At 41.5% G+C, this 23,056-nt stretch overlaps 1 protein-coding gene across 26 annotated transcripts in view; it reads right to left on the bottom strand.

The window, feature by feature from the left end:
• KLHL14 (kelch like family member 14) overlaps window positions 1-23,056 on the bottom strand; it is a 136,579-nt gene that overhangs the window by 27,057 nt on the left and 86,466 nt on the right. For 21 of the 26 annotated variants that reach the window (XR_015703950.1, XR_015703945.1, XR_015703938.1 and 18 more), the window contains 7 exons: window positions 18,237-18,326; window positions 13,865-13,943; window positions 7,296-7,486; window positions 6,982-7,140; window positions 4,065-4,222; window positions 2,899-3,591; window positions 589-854 (listed from right to left, as the gene is read on the bottom strand). Coding sequence is in view for 1 of the 26 variants with exons in the window: in XM_087754165.1 (XP_087610291.1) it covers window positions 3,451-3,591; window positions 4,065-4,222; window positions 6,982-7,140; window positions 7,296-7,486; window positions 13,865-13,943; window positions 18,237-18,326 (818 nt within the window). In the remaining 25 variants the exon portion in view is untranslated. The other 5 variants (XR_015703958.1, XR_015703959.1, XR_015703968.1 and 2 more) reach the window with 4 other exon arrangements.

The raw sequence follows: 23,056 nt of genomic DNA, 5'->3' as shown, positions 1-23,056 counted from the left end.
AAATATGCATCAGTCTCTCTTCCTTCCTTTCTCTTCTGAAAGAAACTCATTAATGAAACAGTCCTATTCATTATGCTGTCTTACCGTAATTGCTGCTGGCTCGCCTTTCCCTTCCTCATAAAAGATTTGAACAGGACTGATGCCCTCTCGTTAGACCAGACTCTTTGCGCTCTCAGCCACCCCCAAGCACAGCTGACGCTTGCTGTAAGCACGGGGGTCAGGGACTGCCTTTTTGTTTGCTCAGTGCACCCACTTGGTTTGCATAGGAAGGTTCTGCTCCACGACAAAGGTTGGTAGGCATGAATAGATAATACAGGTAGCACAGTAACTGGTATTGATAACAATTCTGCTTCCTGGTAAAACCCCTGCCTTTACCTTGTCTTCTCAGCCTGGCACTACCTCTTGTCCCAACTCCTCTACTGCTCACCCGTGCCAGCACTTCCCCTTCAAGAATGGAAATACCCATCCTTAGAAGGGTCAATCACCACAGGAGGGACATTTTGAAGAGGGAAGAAACCACCACAACCAGCATTAAATTCCCTAAAGCAAGACTGCGCTTAACTGGGCAGTGTCCTTTTCACTTCTTACCATGGGATGGAGGAACGGGCCGAGCGGTGCAAGGCAGAGGCATTTCACAGGCATCCGATCGCATGGGTAGGCTTCAGAGGTCTGACCCAGCCCGCAGGCACGCAGGTGGGGCGTTCCCTGCTGGAAGCACAGGCCAGGCACGTGCGCTCCCGAGGAAGACTCCGACTCACTATATTTTACTGCGTCGCTGCGTTTACAAGCACTGAGTAATGACACTTGGAGAACAACGAGGCTGTTACGTACGGCCACAAAATAAGTTTACGCATCTACATGATAAAAAAAGTTCCAAAGAATTTAATGTAGATATTATTTATACATACACTTTGTAAGTAGGAATATGGCAGACAGTTGAATTAGTACATAAAGTTTTATTTAAAGTTTCCCCCCTACAAGCAAGCTTCATTTACACAGTCTAGTACTGTACAAAATTTACACTCTTTGTGTGACTTATTCAGTTAGCACTTTCCTTGGTCATGCCTTCCTGAAAGATAGAAAGATTTACATACAGTCCTCATAAATCTTTAAATTATCTTGGTAAAAAAAAGAACCACTTAAAAGGACAACAAATATCCTTTAAAAATGGTACGTTTTAGTAGAGACAGGTGACAGTCAGTGTTTAATGGCAGACCTTATCCTGATCTTAAATGTCATTCAAGGTTTCCTCATTTAGTATCTTAACAGTTTCCTTTTTATATATATTTATATTTATATACTTTCAACAGGAAAGGAAAAAAAAAAGTCATGATTGCACCAAATATATTTTACAAGGGATCCCTTGGATCTGAACAATATAAATAAATAGAAAACCAACTAAGATTGCACTATATAGTAGAAATGAATTGAGATTTCAGGATATACACTCCACCTTTATGAGTTCCTTAGTGATGCTCACTGGAAAACTCCCCAACGGCACATTCAAATATTAGCATCTTCAGATAATTATTTTGTTTAAACAATTTTTTTCCAGGCGTGCAGCTGCCTCATCAATTGGGTTATTGCATTTGTATGATATCAGTCTTTACTGCATTACTCCAATTTTACAACTGTGTAATTCTGCTGCAAGCAAGGGAGTTGCACTGCAATAAAACTGGACTGATGCCAGAGAGAAACAGTCCCATGGTATTTGCTCTCCATTATTTATATTGCTCTCAAGCTTCAATATATAGTGTAATTTCTGTGTACATTCGCCCTCTTTCTATTTTGCAAAGCAAATAATGAATTCTTCCTCCCATCTACTGCCTCTGCAGCAGAACCCAACCTCCAGTGGTTGCCTGCTCCTTGCTTAATGCACTAGCATTAAGTCCTATCATAAAAGATATGCACAGGCTTGAAAACGCAGGATCTGAGTCTCCTTTGCCTTTTAGCTGGTGCAGCCAGTTGCAACTAGGCAAATTAAATGCCAGATTCTTAGCTGACATAACCCAAAGTACATCCATTGGCTTCAATGGGGCAATGTCAGTTTATACCAGCGAAGAGGATGGTACTGAGCCTAATGGATGCAGCACCAGTAAACCACAATGGAAGAACTGTGCATATACTTTGCTGAGGTGTAGATGATTATGTTAACTGCAAGGTGGTGAAGAATCAGGCTCAGATTTTGTTACCGCTTTTGCAAAGCCAGGACAGAAAGACATAAGCTTAAAACATGGACAGCCTGATTTGTGCAAGCAACTATGGGTTCAGGAAGTGAGTCCTAAATGCTACTGGTCCCATGTGGTAGCATTCTGAACTCACTTTGCAGGGTGTAAATAATTACACAAGCTATAAGGCAGTGGGAAGTCTAGCCTCGTATTACTTTGGATCAATAGTAAAAATCTTTCTGAGTGCATTTTAAGATCAACCACACAGGAGTATTTTAACTGCTTACCAGTGTCTCTCCAAAATTGTGCATAATCATTTAAGAGTCCAAAGCAATACACTTATAGTTAAATGCAGTCTTCTTGTCTTTGGAAGCAACTAGCATGGATGCTCCTATCTAACAGGTTAGTGAAAAGTAACGGTTCTGGGGCTTCATTAAGTGGTCATAGAAATAAGTTACTTTACAAACCCAGAATTTAAGGTGTAGGACCAAATTTCTCTTATACTGATGTAAAAACAGTCATTCCATGTGATTTCAGTGATATGACTCTGACTTTACACAAGTGTGATTAGAAGAATTTGATCCTAATCCCTAAGCTGCTATTGCAAGAAGTGCTCTGTAAAGCATGGCTTTCATTGTAGTCTGCTTTCCGCTGCACTTGCACGTGGGGACTTTGAAGACAGAGTGTATTAGTTGCCAAGCTGTGCAAAAACTGAATGATATTTCTTTACCTTTTATAATCTTCTGATGCTGTGTTGCTTGCAGAGCATGTGAAGTAGCTGTAGGTTAGGATTACAGAGGAGGAGACAATTCTGCAATGCAGTGTGAGCTTTTCACTATCTGAATTCTGAAGCATTCGTGAAAACAACATCCTCATGACTTCAACACAGATCACATGCAGGTAGATACAATGCACAATACTGATCTTGTCTCTTCAGGCTGTATTTGAACATTTAGCCTTCATTTTTTTTTAAAGTTAAATTTGACGTGAGGAATATCTCTGCAGCAGGAAAAAGTTAAAATCAGTCTGAAATGGCAGTCTGTCAGCATGTAATGTTCGGTGTGTTTTAGCTACTTGCTTCGTAAGACACCGGCATCTATCTGAGCTGGGACAACACTTGGTTTTTGTTTTCTTTTAGTTTGCTCCTAAAGCATAAATATGGAATAAGGGGTCAATTACGGTAGCTTTGTTTTAACAGGAATCCGGTTCTAATAAAATATTTACGTCACCCGTCATTATTTTCCCAAATGCAATCAGTGTTCGTGTCAGTGCTCCTTGACTATCATTTGTTGTACGGTACACAGGCTGGCAATATGACAGTTGAACAAGCAGGTCCTGCAAGTGGCTCAGCAACATCTCCTTCTAGTTCTGTCCAAGTCCCTTTCTCAGGACTATAGCAAATAGTAGAAGATTTGTAGGCTCCCTGTAATGGAACAAAAAGTCATATTAAATGTGGCTTTGGTAAAATCCAAGTCACACATCAGCTTTAAAGGTGTCTGAAAGTGACTCATGGTTTTGAGCTCTAATTTAGGAGCCCTTCAAGAGGTTTGGTTTTCATATGGGCTGAGCACCCGGCCTCTGCAAATCAGGCTCCTTTACAAGCGCCTTATAAGTAGAGCTATAAGCACAGAGTCCTGTCAATCACTTTTGCCAAATTTAATCTGATTTTTGTATTATTCCATATGAGTGAATACAGTCTGATAATAACTCATCTAAATAGAAAAGCACAAAGGTGAACAAATAATCCATGTTCTCCATAAGTTGAAAACCAAACCAAAACCAGCCTCTGCAGCTACTTCATCCCTCGTCTCGTCTCCGTCCCATCTGAGTAATATACAGACTGGCTGCAAGAGCTCAGGAAGAATGGGAGGGTCATTGCAGAAAGCAGGTACACACCATACTCCAGCTGTAGCCTCCTACAAGGTAAATACTGTCGTCAAGAACTGCGCAGCCAGGGCCACTGCGACCCTCCAGAATAGGAGTCTGGAGGATATTCCACTGGTCGCCTTTTGGATCGTAGCACTCCACAAGCATTACATCGAGATGGGAGAAACCTGGATGACGGCATTGAGAAAAGAAAACGTGCATTAGTTATGACATACTGTTTTATTATTTGTTTTACTGTTAAGATTATTAAATTACAGTTACAATTATATTATTACAATTATAACATCATTGTTAAACTTTCTTCTAGAAAATATTGCCATATACATTTAAGCCATCTTCTGTAATGTTAATGTCTCGTTACTTCAGTTCAAATAAATCTGTTGAGAGCTTTTACCATTAGTTCTACAGTCTTCTACAAATCACAAGTACATATAAAACCTGAACAGATCAGCAAGTAACACTCAGTAATAACCTATCAATGATGAAAGCAGATTCAAGCAAAATTCCTCCTCATCTATCAGTGCTAATGCGAGTTTGAACATGTAGGAAAAGCCTGTCCTGGCAGTCTTTCTCAAAGGTCAGAAGATCTAATCTATTCAAAAGTCAACAGATTAAATCTCGCTCAGAAATCGATGTCCAACAAGTCCAAGTAGAGCGCTTACACAACTGATGCCACTTCGTTCCAGAGGGACAAGGTGCCTAGCACGACGGACGTGACGTTCGGGACCAGTTTCAATTTTCAAGCTGATTTAAGGTGTACCCTAAGCAGCGGCTGTGATGTGACAAAGTCTTTAAGGAGACAGAAAATGTAACCAAAAACAACCCGGTGGTCGCATCCTTCCCTGACAGACCAAAGAAGGCTCCATGCGACTGCTGCTTTGTACTCACTAAAGGGCAGATGGGTCTCAGCTCAAGACTCACAAGTTGTATCAATTCGGTGAGCTGAACATAGACATACAACCCAGGAGTCCTGGTGCCTGCTCCAATATTTAGACATTTCCCTATCTCAAACTCCCTTCTTTAGAGCACCACAGTAAAATTATGGCTTTCTTAATATGCTGGGATGCTTTACTTGACACTACTGTCCTCTCCATCAAGGTACGATAGAAAAGAGAAGTTAAGATTTTCTGGAAAAGGGCATTTGGTGATATTGGTACTTCACAATGATGCTGCTTGTATGAGTATTATTTATGTCAGGAATGAATAGCTGTGATGAAATAATTTTTTGTTGCTGTGAAGTTTTCAAGGGGCCATAGAAAGGCCACCGCAGTGTGCCCAGAATCTGTAAAAAGCTCCGTAATAAACCGCAGTATGCACATGACTAGCTGTGATGCGACAAACGCACTGCTGAGACTAGTACACAGATCCAGCTTCACAAAGGAGGGCTTTGCTACCGAGTCCTGCTATTCCCGCCCCGGGTGGAGAATTTGTAGCATTTCATCCACACTTCAGTCCCCTCCCTCCTCCCCTTCCTTGCAGTTCCTCCTTTTGTTTCACTGTACAGAAGAAACCAGTTTTCCAAAAAGCCCTTCTACCAGACAGCCTGCAGCTTTCCAGAAGCCTGGATGTTAAATACCTCTCACAACAGCAAGCAATTAATACATAACAAAGGCACCTAGGGCAACAGTTGTAGAGGCAAAAATATGATGTTTATTAGAAGTTCCTTTTTCCCCAGAGGCTGGTAGGTGAAACTGGGTGAAAAAAAGAAGGAGAAGGCAGGCTGGAAGCAATTCAAGCCTATGCAAACCAAAGCCCGTGCTTTAGCTATAGGAAGGGGGTGACATGTTGACTACTACTTTAGGAGGAGAAAAAAGCCAACACTGTGGAATGCTGCAACCTTTACAAAATTTGCAGGTGCACGTGTGCAGGCAGCTTTTACCCCCTTCACCCTGCCAAGTCCAATCCAGGAACACCCGTCACAACTGGGGGTAGGGAGTGGAGACACAGCAGCCCTGCACCTGGCTGCAGGGATTTATGCACCAGTACTATTTACCAGGGAAAATTCACATCTGAGACTTTGTCCCCTACATGCGTCACAGGCATTCAGATCTTCAAAAGCATCATGTGGCTTCAAAGCCTCACAGGGACTTGGGTGCCAGAGTCATTCAGGCACATGGTCTGGTGTTACTGGCAGCTAACATCACTTTTTATTTTGCAGTACAATTTTCTCTTTTGTTGCTGTGAGTTTTTTTTTTTTTTTTTAAGCAAGAAAGGAGAAAGAAAAAAAAAGGGAACATAAATTGTCAAATACTGTCAGGGGACAAAGGAGCAGGAGCTGTGCTTTTTGTCTAAGTGGCTGGATTAAGCACAATCTCTTTAGCAGTAACAGCAACGGCATCTAGGTATTAAGACGAAAATACCAGATGCCTAAGCAGTAGTTATTTTAATATGAGACCTTTTTGAAAGATGAAAACAAGAGACCTCTAAAAAGAATTATAATTAACAAGCTACATTTAATACTAAAAAGGGATCTAAAGAGCCTAGTCCTAATATTTAATGGTTGGAGGTGTTTTTTTTTTTTCCCTTCATTAAATCAGGAGCTTGTGTTTGTGTGTTGCTCTGAATAAAGCTCTCTCTAACTGCACATTTTGGAAAATGATTTACAGAGGAAAATATTGCTGGTACTTTCGGGTCAAAGAATAATCTGTTTGTTTCATTGAATTCTTGGTAATGACAAATTGTCCATGCCTTTGAATAATGGAAGCTCCCATTTTTATTATCTAAAGCATTCATTACTCATATATTTAATGTACTGTTATAATTTTAAAATAATTTGCATAAAATGTTTTTAAAATTGCTGGCTCAAGTGTCCTGTTAAATTGTGTTGCCTGGTTTTTAATGTATTTAACAATGACTGTCTAACAAAAATATTCTTTATCAGGAGACAGGGGACACTGAAATGCTTTTTCGCTATTAAAAATGTGACCTTTCAAATGGTTTCCTCCAATTGCATACAGTCGATCATTCATTACGGCCAAAGTGTGGATTGCTCGCTTTGTGTTCATGTCCTGTTTTCGGGCCCAGACGTCCATCACAGGGTCATAGCAGTACAGCCAGGGGACATACTCGCCATTGTGAACGCCTCCTGCAAAGTAAACATACTTCTGTTAATCAATGTAAATAAAGACATTGTGCTGCAGCAGGAATTTAGCTCTATGATTTTAGGTTCTGGGTTTTTGTTGTTGTTGGTTTGGGTTGGGTTTTTTTTGTTATATAGCGGGAATTCGAAAAGACACTGGCCTGAAATATATATCTTGCCATTGTGAACGGCTCCTGCATGGGCTGCCAAAGGTTGCGGTAACGAAGACACATAACGCCACTCGTTGGTCTCCAGATTGTAGCACTCCACGCTGGACAAGTAGCCAGTTTCGTTTCTTCCACCAATGACATACAAGTTCTTGTCAAGGCGACAGGCGTAGAAACTGGCTCTCCTGGAGGACAGGGCAGAACAAAACAAAACAAGCCAACAACAAACCAATTAGCCAGGTCAACCATGTTTTTTCTCTCTCCAGCTGACTCCCTGAACTAAGATAGCCGCTCCTTCAAACGCCACTTCAGACAGAAGTGTCCAGGAGCTTCACATGCTTACAGCTATCCTAGAGACTGGCTGCTTTGCTAATCAAATACATGCTCCACATCAAATGAATATTTCTTTTTTGGTGTCAAAACAATTAAGCACACATAAATCTGGCATAAAATACCCCTTTTCAAAGCTGTTTGTTGCCTTTTCACACCCATGAAAGATAAAAAGGTGCTCATTAATGTTTGGGGCATTACCTTGTAAGGGATGTAACAACTCAGTAAGACAAAGTGAAAAATGAGGTAGATAATATAACAATAATAAATTATCTTGACATTCACTTTCTTTATGGTCCTTCAAGGGTCATTGTTCCCAATTTACTAAGAGAACCACATCATCAAAATTTTTCTCCAATTATAATTTTTTTCTTCTTTCTGCAGTACTGCAAATAGAACAACTTCCCTTACACTAGGCACAATATTACATTTCCGCCCTTTCGCTCAAAAGAGGTCTGTCTCCATCCTACTAACTCTGAGAAAAGTTTTAGCCACCTGTCCGCTTTCACATGCAACTCAAGTATGCAGGAAAATAATTAATTTTTCTGGTCAGGACTGCTAGGCATATATTAGTTAGTCTTCCTCGTGCCTCCAAAATTAACAGTAAGTGTCTGTTGCTGAAGTAAAAATAGAACAGTAGACGATTCTGAGACCCTGTTTGGTGTAATCCACTTTCAGGGAAAGCTCCCTGTATTATTCAGCAGCAGGAAGGTTTGCTAGGATAGAGGCCTTTAATTTTAAGTTGCAATGATATGAGAAAGAAAATTGCAAAAGAGCACAGCTGGGCTAGGATGAAGACCTGTACAAAATGTTGAATGACAAGAATTGTCAGTCCCAAACCTCAAATTTTCTCTTGGGTGAAACCAGAGTGGTGTGCGAGCCCAGAGACAAGCAGGCAGGTGAGGCATGGCAAGGTCTATCTCTGATAGCTCCTGCAAAAGAGGCATGCTGGAGTGTGGCTGCAGCTTGCCAAACCCTGCTCCGTGGCTGACACAACGCACTCTGGTTCCTGCCCAGGTACCCAAATTTATATCTGGGAGTGGCTGCATATTGCACTCCTGAATCGCACAGTAAATCTTGGGGGCTTGATGGTCACCTGCACCATCAAGGGCTCGACACTGCAGACCGCTGCAAAGCATTTGGGGTGAGCAGTGGTCCATGTACAGAGCACAACACCCTGCAACGAACAGCTCTGGTATCTCCCAACTCCTCCCCAGGCTTCCCTATAGTCATCCCATGACCAGGTGAGCTAGCAAAGCCTGGTGTGCCCTGTCTCTAACCTGCCATCTAGCCAGGCACATGTTCAGGAGTATTTCCTTCAGTGAAGGCAGGAATAAGACCTCCCTCCTTTACCCAGCTGCCTATTTTCACAAAATTAGTAGTATGCTTTAACATTTTGGAGAAATTTCCCTCTTTGTTAGATGTGGCTGAGAGTGGCTGATGGTTTGTAAGTTGGAGGAGAGGTCAGGCAGACATGAAGATACAGCCGTGGAAACCGCAGGGCTGGCCGGGAGTTCAGGGAACAGACCTGACACAACGCCGCCTGTTTCTGGCTGTACGTTTTGGATTTGGTGCACACCCGACAGGGCTCCTCACCCTGGCTGGTGAGGAGCTGCATCACCGAGCACCTCCTGTCTACCTCTTTGCTTTCATCTTGCCTGCACATGGGCAACTTGGACAGTGCGGGAGAGCACCCCTTGTTGAGCAGGAACACTAGCATAAGGATAAGGCTACCAAAAGAAAAGAGAAACAGGAGGACAGGAATGCTGCTAAGTGCCTCCAACTCAGACGACGAATTAAATAAGACCATTTAATTTATCTGTCAATGGGCAGATAGAAGCTGATGGCATATATTGCTCCGCATGGTCGGGCAGCAAATTGTGCATCTATGTTTTTAGCCTGATTTTCTATGGAAACAAAGCTTATTTGATTACACTGTACGTGTACCCATGTCTGCCTGAGTGTTGTCTCCTCAACAAAAACCTGCTGGCTGATTTCACTCTAATTTGACAGAGGGTATAGGTGTTAGAGGCAATCAAGTGCCTATATGTTTCCTGAGAGTATATGACAGGCCAGAGGCAAGACAGCCTGTAATGGCCCCAAAAGTAGGAAAAGCTGCAGAGGTCACATCCTACTAGACATCAGAGAGCCTGCACGGGTGGCACATGCTCTCCGACCCTCCTGTGTCCGGCAGCTGCAAGGCACAAACCCACAGGGTGCCTGTCGGCAATGCCTGGGGTGCTCACACGTCTGCTGGCCTGTCCTTGCACACCTCCTCTGACAAACCTGTTAACAAACTGCTCTCAGCGTGTTTTTTTTTAGTTCAGGTTTGAGAAACAGAGGTAGGTACAACTGGCAGGCATCACTATTTTAACTAGGATTTCACTGACATTATTCTGTACGTGTACTCCTGGTTTCATCCACACAGTGTCACTGTAAGGAGCAAAAATGAAAGCGTCAGCACGCTTCACTCATCTCCTTGGATGTGAATATTCACTCAGTAGCTCCTGGCCCAAGTATTTTAAGCTTTTTGGTTTTTTACTTTTCAATGATACAGTGTGTAAGGGACATGCTGCTAAGTGATGACTTTTTAAACTGCTGTAAAATAGGATTCATATTAAAATATAATACAGCAATCTTTGCATGACAACTTTCCCCACAAAACTGGGAAGAGACTATCCATTCTAATGAGATAAATGGAATCCACCTCAGGATCTGAATATGGACAATAAGACAATTATTTTTTGGTCTTCTTCAGGATTGCCAGTACTTGACGTTCACTGATCTCTGAAATGCTTTTCCTTCACACCCCTTCACTCAATAATCAACCCAACTAACTTCTTCTCGTAAGTACACACACATAAAAGGGAAAAATTTCTTTCTGATTTCCACAGATGATGAATTTATGCAACTACCACTCTGAGGTTTAAAACTACCAGTGCTATTACTGATCATCGCAATATCTGGACCTGATTTCAGGGTCACTGTTAGAGTGTATGCGTTGCTTTTTAAAAATTAAAGTAATCGTAATAAGGGTTAACATTACTATTATTAAAGTCATAGACTAAAATAAAATGTGAAATTGTTTTATCTCTTTTTCGGTGGCTTCTTTTCTCAGTTCACTTGGCCTCAGTGAGGACGCTGACCTACTCATTTCCCCTTGTGCTTCTTCAGGCCCTGGCACAATGCAATGTTTTTTTGCAGGTCTTTAAATAAAAACTTTTAACTCAGAACGTAAGAAAAAAGGTGTTTTAAATGTTATTATGTTCCACACACCTTGTCCAGCTCTGGGCTGAGCTGGCAAGATGCAACAGTACTGGCTGAGGTGTCCAGTTGCGGCTCATGCCACAAGTTCAGATACGTCTGCTACAAAGACCACTCCTTCAGTAGGCACGTTAATCTAACTGAACTGCTCTCCAAAAAGCATCCCGTTGTTATTGCATCATCAGGCAGATGTGTATTTCAAAAGCCAATGAGTCATTTGCTGCTTCTTTAAACACACGCCTGAAAATAGTACGTACTTTTCAAAAGCATGTATTTTTGAGATGTTCTTCAAATGAAAAGAAACCAAACTTGGCTTTAAAGAAAATACACTGATGGCTCTGAATCCATAACGGGATTAGACTTTTCTTTATAGCTCATACAGTAAAATCAATCAGATATGGATTTTAGCATATGAGATAAAAGTTTACTCATCAAATATTTCATACAGATTTTCAACTTGAGAATGTACTGCCTGTGAATGAGACCCACATTTACCTGGCAGTCATTTCAAAGGAACTATTACGGTCTCTCCAGCCAATTATTCTCAGACTAAAATTCCTAAGTAGGTTTTGACTTGATGGACCATAATGACTCAGAAGAACCCATTAAACAGTCCATCTTGTCAGTGGTGCCTGCATTATGCCAGCAGAGACAGGGCGTGACCCTGTACTCCTAGCGGGGAAAAAATAGCCTGTTGACTTTAATGGGAACTTTATCTGACTAAAGGAGCTGGGAAAGGAGACTGCATAAAAGCTCTCTCTTGCTTGTATGATGTAAAAACTGGACCAGACCCTACCTCTAAATGCTGCAACAGCTCTGAGGAAGTCATTAGGGATGAGCAAATAAACCATTAAAAACATTTTAGAAAGTGATTTGAAAATCCCCGTTTTCCAACAATAGCCCCAGTGCTTAGGAGCCTTTATAGAGAAATAATGGGCAAGCCTATGAGTTATGTATCCTGAACAAAAGAGGTGATGATTAATGTTGTCATAGTAAAGCCCTTTGCAGAAGGAACTATGTATGAGTGGACCATTACATTTAAATAACACTGTAAGGAGCTGAGATGCTAATACATTACAGTTTATTACCGGGCAGCTGCTAAGCAATCACAATGTGCAGCAGAGTTTCTGACCCTTGGCTGAAGGCGGCAGCTTCCACCAGAGCACAAGGCAAGTCATAATCCATACCTGTGATTATAAACTGAAACACAACTGGCCACTGTGGAGGCGGAAAAACTCCTACTGTCTGTTTTCTCCAACCCTCAACTACCTACTTCTGCCTTCGGAGCTTTGTCAGCCAAGTAAGCCCAACCGTTCAGCCAGCCGCATGTGCCCCTCAGGAGTTTTGCTTGCAGATACCCAGAGGGCCCAATTAGGACACAGATTAGGCTGCGCAGAAGAGCTTCAGGCTCCGTACAAACACTAGTCAGCCTCCCAGTTCACTGAGGATGACCTGCATGGCGACGTGCAATCTCACGCAAACCTTCTGTCTCCCCCGTGCCAACACCTGAGCCGGCGGTGACTCAGTCCAGGGAGTTGAACAAGACGGCAAGGCGTCCCTCTGTTTTAAGGTAGGTAACCCAGTTGTGAGGTTATCCCACAGTGCTGGCAGGAGTGGGGGAGAAGGCTGGGGGCTGCCAAAGCAGGGCCACCTCTTCAGCTAAAGCCTGCTGTTGGCCTAGCTCTGTTAACAACTAAAAAAGAAAAAGGAATTTTAGTAAAGGATTTTTAAAGTAAAGGATGATGTTATTAATAAAGCCAGAGACTACAATGAACCGTGATGCTCTTTTTTACCTCCATTTATATGGCTAATTTTATCAGTTCACTCAGCTCCAACAGGGAACCTCCTCAGATCCGTTCCACTTGTGCTTTTTCATGCAGTGGTACAATGCGGTATTTTTTGGTGACAAGCATTGTGCATGGGTCTGCATATGGACTTAGGTCAATCAAGCTGAATACTGAACAAAGGCCCTTCAAAAACTCTACAGACTGACGTTTTACCTCTGAAAATTTGAAGGGACACCCATATTTCCATGCATGTCGTAATACACCTTGAATCGCAAGGTTGCACCAAGTTCAATATATTTATGACTGCCAGACACCTGAACACTGGGGGCAGCCACCAGAAAGAGAGCGATAATACTGACAGCACATGGAATGAGGGAAGTGTCTTAGGAAGGTGGCGTGAGATCTCTTGTACATTGGATTCATGAGAAGATGGGTGTTGAACTGAAGGATGGACATTGAATGCTCTTTCATAAAACATTATAACATTGGATCTTCTGCCTTTGAGATTCTTCTTAGGAAACATGCATTATTTGGTTCAGGTTTGGAGGACTTTTTACCTGCCAAGGTAGGATTTGGGATCCAGAGTTAAGTTTATGCCATCTTTACTGGCCATTGCTCAAGTCTACATGCACCTCTGCTCTTCACTACACAGTTAAGATTAAAATGCGTGCTACTCTACTAGGCATTAGCTGACAGCAGCTTCACTCAAAGACCACATAGGATTAAGAGCCCTCTAACAAGGTTAGAGGTGTTGAGGAGAGCTTTTCATGGCTGGCATGGTGAAACAGGATGGAGTCAACATGTGAAGGTTTCAGTTCCCTATAAGATATCTGACTATACTGCTTATTTACTGCAAACTCATCATGACGCTTCAGTCAGGGAACATGACAGGACACTATGAAGACTTCAGAAAAATCCTTCAGACCGTACTCAGGCAACCGGTAATTGCACAAAGTCCATGGTTATCTTGCATGAGTTATCCCTGCAGGATTTGGCATCTGCAGTTTTGAATTTGGAAAGTTTAAAAAAATTAGGAGACAAATGGGAAGCAACTGCATGCTGCAGTTTTATCTCAGTATTTTCAATGCTTCTGTAGGCCTCCTTACTCCCAGAACTAAGCCAAACTTCAGCTGCTCCTAGGATGATAAAACATATATTGAAAAACACATAGCAGGTTTTTACCTCTCTTGCATGGGTGGAAGTTGTATCCAGCTGTTAAACCTGGGATCGTATCGGCTAACAAAGTTTGTACTGTGTTTCCCTGTAAAGATAGATTATTTTGACACTCAGCTGTTTGTTTCATGTATTTAACATCATGATTGTAATATATATTACATATACTTCACAAGTTGACAGCTTTTACGAAGGGTTCCCCCTTTTACAATGTATGATTACACTATGTGTACAGTAATAATTCAACAAATGGGGCACTGCAAGGTTTGAATTAGCAATTGTTAGCAGTAAAAGCAGATAGAGATTATTCTTGCCCTCTGTAATAAGATCTTGAAAATGTGTATTTAAATTTACTTATAGATGCTGTGGTACTTTCGCAGCCACAATAAATCACAGCACTAAACAAAATTACTGCCCAAAAGAGGGCATCCCCATGGTATTTTTATGACTAGAGTATTTTGTGTCAGGTAAAAATATCAAAGGGAGAACATATGCTTTTCCTTCTCCTCACATCATCTGTATGTGGAACATGGTAAAAAAACCTTCTGCAAATAACCAGGAGCTGCATAAGCCATCAGCACGGGGTATGCAGTGTTTGCACTAGATGGTTTATTCTACCATGTACTTTCAGTGTAAGTTAGAAGGAATTACACATGTGCATCGAAGAGGGAATACACTCTTAAGAGTTTTATTCCAAGTGCGTTAGCTAAAATATGAAACATGAGCAACATACACCAGCTAACTAGCTTATCCCTGCTGTCAAGCCCAAGAACTGTATTCATGTCTTCACGATATTAAGATTTCACCTTATTTTACATGCAGATTGACATCAAAGCAAGAAAACTGAAGCAAGAGAGTGCATGGCAATTTCCTGTAACACCTGAGACTTCAACAGATGAGGATCTCGGAAACAGAAACCTTTGTTTATGTATGTGTGACTAAAAAATTGAATTAGAGGCTTCACAGGCCAGCAGAACAATCCAACTGCTTATGTCACAGTTCTATAAATGGTCACTGGGTATTCTACAAGGTGAATATTTTTGCATCAGAAAAGCCTCTGTAGGATAGGCTCGCTTTGCTTGTTTCATTCCACACTTACTTCAGCATGTGCAAATAGACCATCAAGATTGTAGAGAAGAATAACGATACAGCTAGAATTTATATTCGTAATAATTTAAGATCATGTTCTACAAGAAAACAGAGAAAGAAACCATGTTGACCACTCTGGCTGGAAGCAAACTCATTCCCTCGCTATGTTATAAGCATGTCCTATATGAGGAAGGTAAAGCAGAAGACTGATGAATAATGGAGTATTTCCCTTCAAATCCAGCGTGGTGCCTAATGAGGACCAAAGCCCTTTATGCTGAGCACCATTCAAACACATCTCAAGACATAGGGCGAGATCCCCATACACTAAGGGCAACTGGTCATTTTGCCACTGGGTTTAGGGAAGTAAGGCTTTGCTCTTGGTCTCTACCTGAATTCCTTCAGTCTATACAATTTAGAAAAAGAGGCATTGAGAACTATAGATTCAATACAGTAAAACAGAAACAGCAGGCACCTAACTGGCTCTAGATCTCACTATTTAGGACATTTATTAATCTATTTCTATTTCAAAAAGCGGGATTTCAAAACAATATATGTATTGATCATAAGTTTGGACTTCTAGGAGGAGGTTTTAATGCTGCCGTATTCATTCCATCTTTCAGGTTACTGGGGACTTTAGCGGTCACTGGTTATACAACAGCTTTTTAATTGTTGTCATACAAAGCTATGATTTGGGGACCTTGGCCTCCTAACATAACGTGTCATACACATATCCACTACAAATACCATGTATGTAGAAGACTGTATAGTGCAGGGTAGAAAGAGAAGGGTTTAGTGAGCCTAGAGTGGGAACACAGGATACAAATCTAGTCAATTCACAGGAAGGGCGATGAAATCAAACTAGAACAGGCACAAAAAGGAGCTACTCTGGTGACAGGAGGAACAGAAAGTTTACCTTATGTCAGGAGACAAAGAACTTGGCTTGTTGCACCTAGGAAAACAAAAGCTGAAAGGGGATAGGAGTGCTGTCTGTAATACATCAGAGGAACAAATCTCCAGGAGGGGAAAAACTATTAAGCTAAAGGCCAACTTTGGCATGAGAACAAGGTGATTTAGACAGTCAAAGAATACATTTTACTGGAAATTAGAATAAGGCTCCTAGTCATTTAGAGCAATTGGATTCTGTAACAGCTTTCCAACAGGAGTAGTAGGGACTAAAAATCCAACTGCTTTTCGAATGGAGCTTAGAAAATATACAAAATGGGACTATATGATGCCTGTGATGGCAGGAAAAGGACTTGATGACCTACTTAAGGTGCCTGGTGTAACTGGTTTGACTCCAGTTTAATTTTGGACAGTTTGCAAGACAACTATATCTATTATTTTGCCTTGCTCATCAGTCAGGAGGTTTACACATGTGGGGATCCTTGTGACTGGAAAGGCACAGCCATAGGAGGATGTCAAAAAAAGAGAAAAAATGTCTCCCATGCTCTCTAGGTTATCATGAAGTCACAGGAGCAGCCCGGAGGGTACATGGGTGCTCCTCGGGGTCCACCCGGCTTCTCAAGAACCTGCAGGTCTGATGGCTAGAGAAATGCATGGCCCTCCTTCCCTTGCCCTCATCTCAAGGATAATTCTGTCCACTGGAAAAACACCTGGCACATTCTCATTCAAATCAAAAGCCTCGTCATGCTCTGGGCAAGGCAGTTCCAGCTAGGTCCATAGGAAGCCCCTTCTCTACTATGAAGACAGAAGACAAAGGTCTTTACATAAATTCAAGTGGGTATGGGCGAGTAGCTCCCATGTAGCTGCACATTTAAAGCAAATCAGTTTCAAGAAAACACTAACCCAGCAATAGCACAGGATGCAGTTTATGATTTTCAGATCCACTTTTTGTGACAAGTAAGATCCACTTCTCTTGGGGTAAATTCGTAAAAAGATAAGTATCAGCAATGCTTCTACCTCTTTTATTCCTATCTTCTCTATAGGCAAATAGCAGCTCTGGTATTCATAGAACAAGGAAGCTGCTAGACATCCGATGGCAACGTCTTCAGCTGAGAAGCTGATCTAGGCGACCTCAGACCTAAGGTATTACCCATCTCACAGTTGTGCTCGACTCCTATCTCTGATGCAGGGTATGTACCCATTCTTACATCTCTCCGTAATCTTGCGACTCAGTTTCCACATCTTTAAATTGCAGGTAATTCTACTTCTTTTCTTTCATCTTTCATGTGACATGGCTATTTAATTATAAACTGTCTGGAACAAGGTCTGCCTCTTATTATCCATATGCCTACCACCAAGCACAACAGGGGCCCTCAGTTGTTGGATGTGGCTGATGCTCCTAATAATGATTATCATTAACGATACCACGCTATCACCTGTTTAATATAAAGGAGATCCAACAATAGAACTGAAGGGCTCTTCTCCTAAGACATTTAGTGATATTTTTAACTACACCAGAAATATGCTTATAGGGTGGACTGAATTGTTTGTCTCAGGTTTTAGGAACTGAACAGATGTAACAATTTTCTATAATTTGGTTTAGTGCAGATGCTGAAATGGGGCATTCACAATAAAATATATGCAGTATATGTAATTTCAGCTGGATCCTCTGGTGTTTTAAAGTAAAAATGTGTACCTGCAAGCTGTTTTATGGTTTCTCAGTCATAATTATCTCTGTTACACAGACTGCTACAACTACAACTCTTTCTTCGTGTGCAAGCTTTTTAACAATGTCTTGACAATTTTGTGAATTTCGCAAGGCATGGTATTCTCCTTTTGCTTTGCTCAGAAGCCTGTTAAATTGTTTAATTTCTCTTTGCGGTAAATTTATGAAGTAATCAAATCAAAGAAGGTAGCAGCAGATAATCTATACGAGAAGCTCTTGCATAAGACTAAAAAAAGGACCAGTTTAAGAATCTCAGAGTCTAGATAATTAACACATTAACAACTTTAGCTGTGAGTATCTGGTTTGACAATAGAAAGGAAGCATTCATCTACTGCAACTGCATTATTATATTATGACTGGAAGGAGACTGGAAATGAAGGTTAAAATTCTTAACAGCTGCTGCCTGGTGCATGCACTTGAAAGAGTCTGTTCTGCTGCCTGTGGCATTTCTCAAGGGATGTGGGAGCTGATGAATGACGGAGATGCTAATGCTAAAGTACCAGATACTTATTACATCAATATCTAAAAGTAGCCTTTACCAGGTTCAACAATTAGGCTGAGGGTCCTCAAAATCCCCTGCTAATGACTACATCAGCTGACCTGATGGACAGACAGACAGAGGAAGGCAGATGCTGCCTGTGCCTTTTAATATTCTATACATACCATTAGGGTTCCACTGGTCTTCTCCTCCCAGCACAAACAAGAAGTTTTCCACTTCCACGACACAGTGATGGGCACTGTTATATGGCATAACTGCAAGTAAAGCAAGAATTCTTTGTCAGCTCAGGGCGCTGATTCCATCAAATATTTCCAAAGGTACAAAATACAACACTGGGATTACATCTGTATGAAATAATGGGGGAATGCATCACCCCAAGCGTGTATGTCCACTGAATTAGCAGCAGACAAAGCCACTTATTAGTAATCTTACGTTATTCAATCTTGCAAATAATTGAGGAAAAAAGCTGGAATTCTGGTCCCTCGGCACCTCCCCACCCGCCCAACTGCCATATATGCAGCTCTAAAAACAACTTGTAAAAAGGGGTGAAGTTGCCTGATATTTCCCTGAAAATAAGCAGATGCTAGGAATCCTAATATGCTAGGAAACATTAAAAAAACTCAGCCCAGCTTTGTTCTGCTGGTAATGTTTCCACAAGAAGAGTCAGTGTGTTCAGTAGCTTTCTATTACACAGCAATGAACAAGCTGCATTTCCATACAGTTTTAAGTTTTTAAATTAAGGTCCTGCTGATTTAATGCCTTTTCCAAATGTATACGCTTAATTTCCTGTACAATGTCATTAGCAGCACAATCACACATTTTCTATTCATCTAATCAGGAAGCCCTTTGTTAACAAAGATCAAAACTGTGGCGTTAGGTTTGCAATATCCCTTTTTTTTGGCGGTGTCGCGATTACTATGGACCAACTACAGTCGCAATAATCTATTTTTTTAGATTTACATTTTCCACTGCAAATGCTAAGACACAAAAATAAGGACTTATATATACATAATATGCACACATTGTTGCGGTGTCCCATACAGCACTGTTGTGATATTATATGGTAAATGTAAACTTACACAGCATTAGTTATCATACCACATAGAGTAGTTTTGGCCCAGTGACACCAGTAGGAAAAATGATGTCCTTGTTCAGCTCATCATATGGGCACCTTAAATCTAGGTGAGGACAAATGGGGAGGTGATGTGCATGTACAGGCAGGGAACTTATTGCTTGACACGGATCAACAGAGCACTTAGGAAACCAGTGCAGTGGGAAATCAATATGACTCAGGGCCAGCTCTTACTTTGTGCTCTTTTGCCAATGCCAAAAAAAAAAAAAAAAAAAGAGGCAGCCTATCTCACACTTGGATTATTTTGGGTGATATATCTCTCATTTCATTTGTTTTATTATCTTTTATTTTTCTCAGAATGCAGTTGTGCAATATAGCATATGCAAATAATAATAATAAGAAATACGCACAGCTTTTTTATTTAGGACATTTTCTTAAAGATCAAGTGGGCTCATTTAAGCTTCTTACTGAAGTTTTTGCCAAGGCAATGATGAATAAGTAAGGTACATTTTTAGTTTCTAGTAAAGGTCGAATATCATTTTCATAGTCTGTGCTCTTACAAGTCATGTAAGTGAAGCAGTTCTTAAATTGGGCAGCCAGGTACAGTGAAAGTTCATTAATTAAGGTTATTTGTTACTAGTACACTTTATATAACTGGGAAGTAATCCTATACTAGGCACTGCATAAGATTTTATACTACCTATAGATTCCTGCAGTGGGATGAAAGAGCAAAAAGATTTTTGTTATCTTCTTAGCCCCCATGTATTTATCTCATTCTTTAATCTCATACATTTTCCCATTTTACAATTCTCTCTCTCAAAACCCCAGTACTTTCCTTGATTCTGTGGATGCTTGTACTACAGAATGAATTTGGGTCTCCCACGGGAAATTTGCTGTCTTCCTTAGATGCTTTTTGGGACCCCTCCTCTCATGAAGAGACTCCCCAGGATCAGTCTGCAGGGCTTCAATTCTTCAGTGCTCTATTATGGTTTCAAATTAGGTCCAAGCCAGTGGTTGTACTCTCAACCAGGCTCTTCCTTTGGTCAATCTGGAGAGATCTAGCATTTATCAGAAGAACTGTCTGCAGGCAGCACACATGCATATTTTTCACATGTTGTGTTTTCATTTTTACAGACACTTTTGTTTATTTATCCTCCATATTGACACAAACAAGGCCAGTAGAGGAAGAAATTATATTTTAAGCTTTTCTGCTGTTCCTATGCATATGAACTATGCAATAAGACTCCCACACTTATGATGATAATTAAACCTTGAAAACTAAGGGCTTAATCCTGGCTCCTACTTAACTTGATGGCAACATTCCCACTGATAACGGGACTGGGCCCAAATGACCCGAACTACCACCCGTAACTCACAGGAAAGCTAAAGGGAAGCTTGCCTTAGAAAGGAAGGTAGTATTTGGGCTTCAAAAGGAAAGGTGACTGCAATAAAACACTGCAGACCTTTATTATGACCTTTGTTTCGCACAGAGCTTTGGGGAAGACTCTGTTCTTGGTCTCATGAATCTGCCCATGGGGCTGGAAGGGGCTGGACAAAACAAGGAGGATGGAACAACGCTGTGGACATGTAAGAGGGAGTTTTGGCATTGAAATTGTGAAATCGCCAGCATTGCAGTCTTTCTCCCTGACCATTTTCAGGGTCCCTCAGAATCGTGAGTTACACATAGAAATCAAAACTATGGGAACGAACGATTTTTTTTTTACTGCGTTTTATAAATGCCCCTTGAACGCACCCTTGAACGCTTGTGTTGTAAACCGTAATTCCTTATGAACACACACCCATATAGGACATAACTTTTCATAGATAGAGTCAAAATTATGCAGCAATGAGCATGCTAAATTCAGCCTCTAGTAGAAACAATCTTCTCAAACTCACTGGGCTTGCCAGGGTGTAACAGGAAGAATTTGGCCCATCACACAGTCTGGCCAGGCTGCTGCTTTAATTATTTTTATACGAGCCTTTGTCTGCTGTTTTGCTTTAATAATGTGAAAATCCCATCTTCTCATTTTTCGATTTCAACTTAGTGGAACACCTGCCTGCCCCGCAAAAAGGGTATTTGAAGAGAAGTTTGTACGCCACGCTCAGACACAGCCTGGTGTGAGTTTTTAGCGTGTCAGTCAGTGAGTTAGAGGGAAAGGGTAAGGAGAAGCTAATCAGGATGAAATGAGATTAAAGGCTGTCTAATTTTACAGCAACTGTGATCCATCAGCCACTGTGAAAGTGACAGTGGAAATGAATGATGGAGACAGACAGGTGGGGCTGTACATTTCACTGATTTATCCTCAAATGCACTGGGCCTTATTTTATTGAGTGAACATGACCGCATTTATCATGACTGTCATCTAAACCCACTTCCCTCCATTTAAAAAGGTCACTTTACTAGGAGGGAGTAGGGTAGAGGCACTTTCAAAACAGATTTAAAATTTAATAACACATGTTTATAAAACCCTGTGCAAGAATTCTCAACTTTATTAAAGACCTATTTAAAAGGAAGGAGAAAAGACTATTAAAAAGAGAAGAAGATGAAAAAAAGCCATGGCCATCCAAAAAACATGCTTAGCTACCAAGGCAATAGGTGCCAGAGAATTACGTGAGATGGACAGATATAAACAGATTCGTCGGAGCGGGCAGAAACCACCTCCTCTAAGCCCCTGCCCCTCACGCACACTTCCCAAAGCTCGGGAGGCCTGTGGTTAACAACTTATGCTTTCCTGGACCAAGAGCACAAACAAGTCCAAGCCGTCCTACAGAGGACAACACCCCCCCCAGTCCCCTTCCCGTGTAATTTATGTATGATCGGTAGCAGACCCTCAGTAAGGCGGGAGGCAATTTCTCAGGTACAGATACGTAACATGCAGAGCTTTCTAGGTCAAAACCAAATGGGTGATTTATACTTGAGAATGATCTGGAAGGCAGTGGAGTCCAAGGCTGCAGTGGTGTTTGCTAAGAAATACTTCACTGCACAAACATCGGTGACATTGTGCAGGAGGTGACACTCGTGGACGTTCTTCAGATGCAGATGCAGGTGGAAGACACGGCAGCGCTCTGCACATCAGGATAGCTGTCCCAGGCAAAAACTCCTCACACATGCCAAATCTTAGTTAATAAAAGGCACCAGATAATGTTCTGGGACCTACTTTCAGAACCAGAGTCTACAGCTTATAGCTAAACGCTCATGAAACCAAACACTCCCAACCATAATTCCTATGAGGTCAGCCAGATGCAACGATGCTCCAAAGGCACCTCCAGCCTTTGTTATGGGGGTGACAGTGACACACCTCACTCACCTAACAAACAATAATGTGTGCTGTTTGTCTTACCCAGTTTTGCTTAGTTTCTGCCAACAATTGCACATTTAGGAAACAGCATCTGCTTGTTCTCTATACATTAATCTAGGGGTCATCAGTTCCTTCTTCTCCTTACAACCCACCTTCCCCTGTCTATTGTCACTTCAACGCTAACTAGCAGGGAAGAAGGGGGAACAGGAACGGCATTTCTCAAGACAGAGGGAGGGATGAGCTGTGGTCCCAGGAGATGTGAAAGCTATGATACAGCCCATAGCCATTCCCTTGCTCTGCTAAACACTTTCAGAAACTGCACTTGATTTTTCTACTCGAAGTTAAAAAAAAAAAATCCATAGATTTTTCACTGCCCTGAACCAGCTGCTTGGGATACAGGAGGTACCACGAGGAAAGCCAAGAACTATCTTCCTCAGATACTGCACAGCTTGAGCATAGCCCCTTCAAGATTCAGTACACACCAAGAAGTCATGTCTCTAACGACCTGTGCAGATGACGCAAGAGAAGACTGTGTTTCCAGAACCGGGATGTCATTACCAGAGGACATATGGCGTCAGTAACAACCTTCCACAATATCAACAGCCGAACCTGT

The sequence above is a fragment of the Nipponia nippon genome, unplaced genomic scaffold, assembly GCF_047370975.1.
Source record: "Nipponia nippon isolate SJK-2023a ecotype South Korea unplaced genomic scaffold, ASM4737097v1 scaffold_1, whole genome shotgun sequence".
NCBI classification, from domain to species: Eukaryota; Metazoa; Chordata; class Aves; order Pelecaniformes; family Threskiornithidae; genus Nipponia; species Nipponia nippon.
The sequence above is the reverse complement of the archived record's forward strand: the minus strand, read 5'-3'. Positions and strand labels throughout refer to the sequence as shown.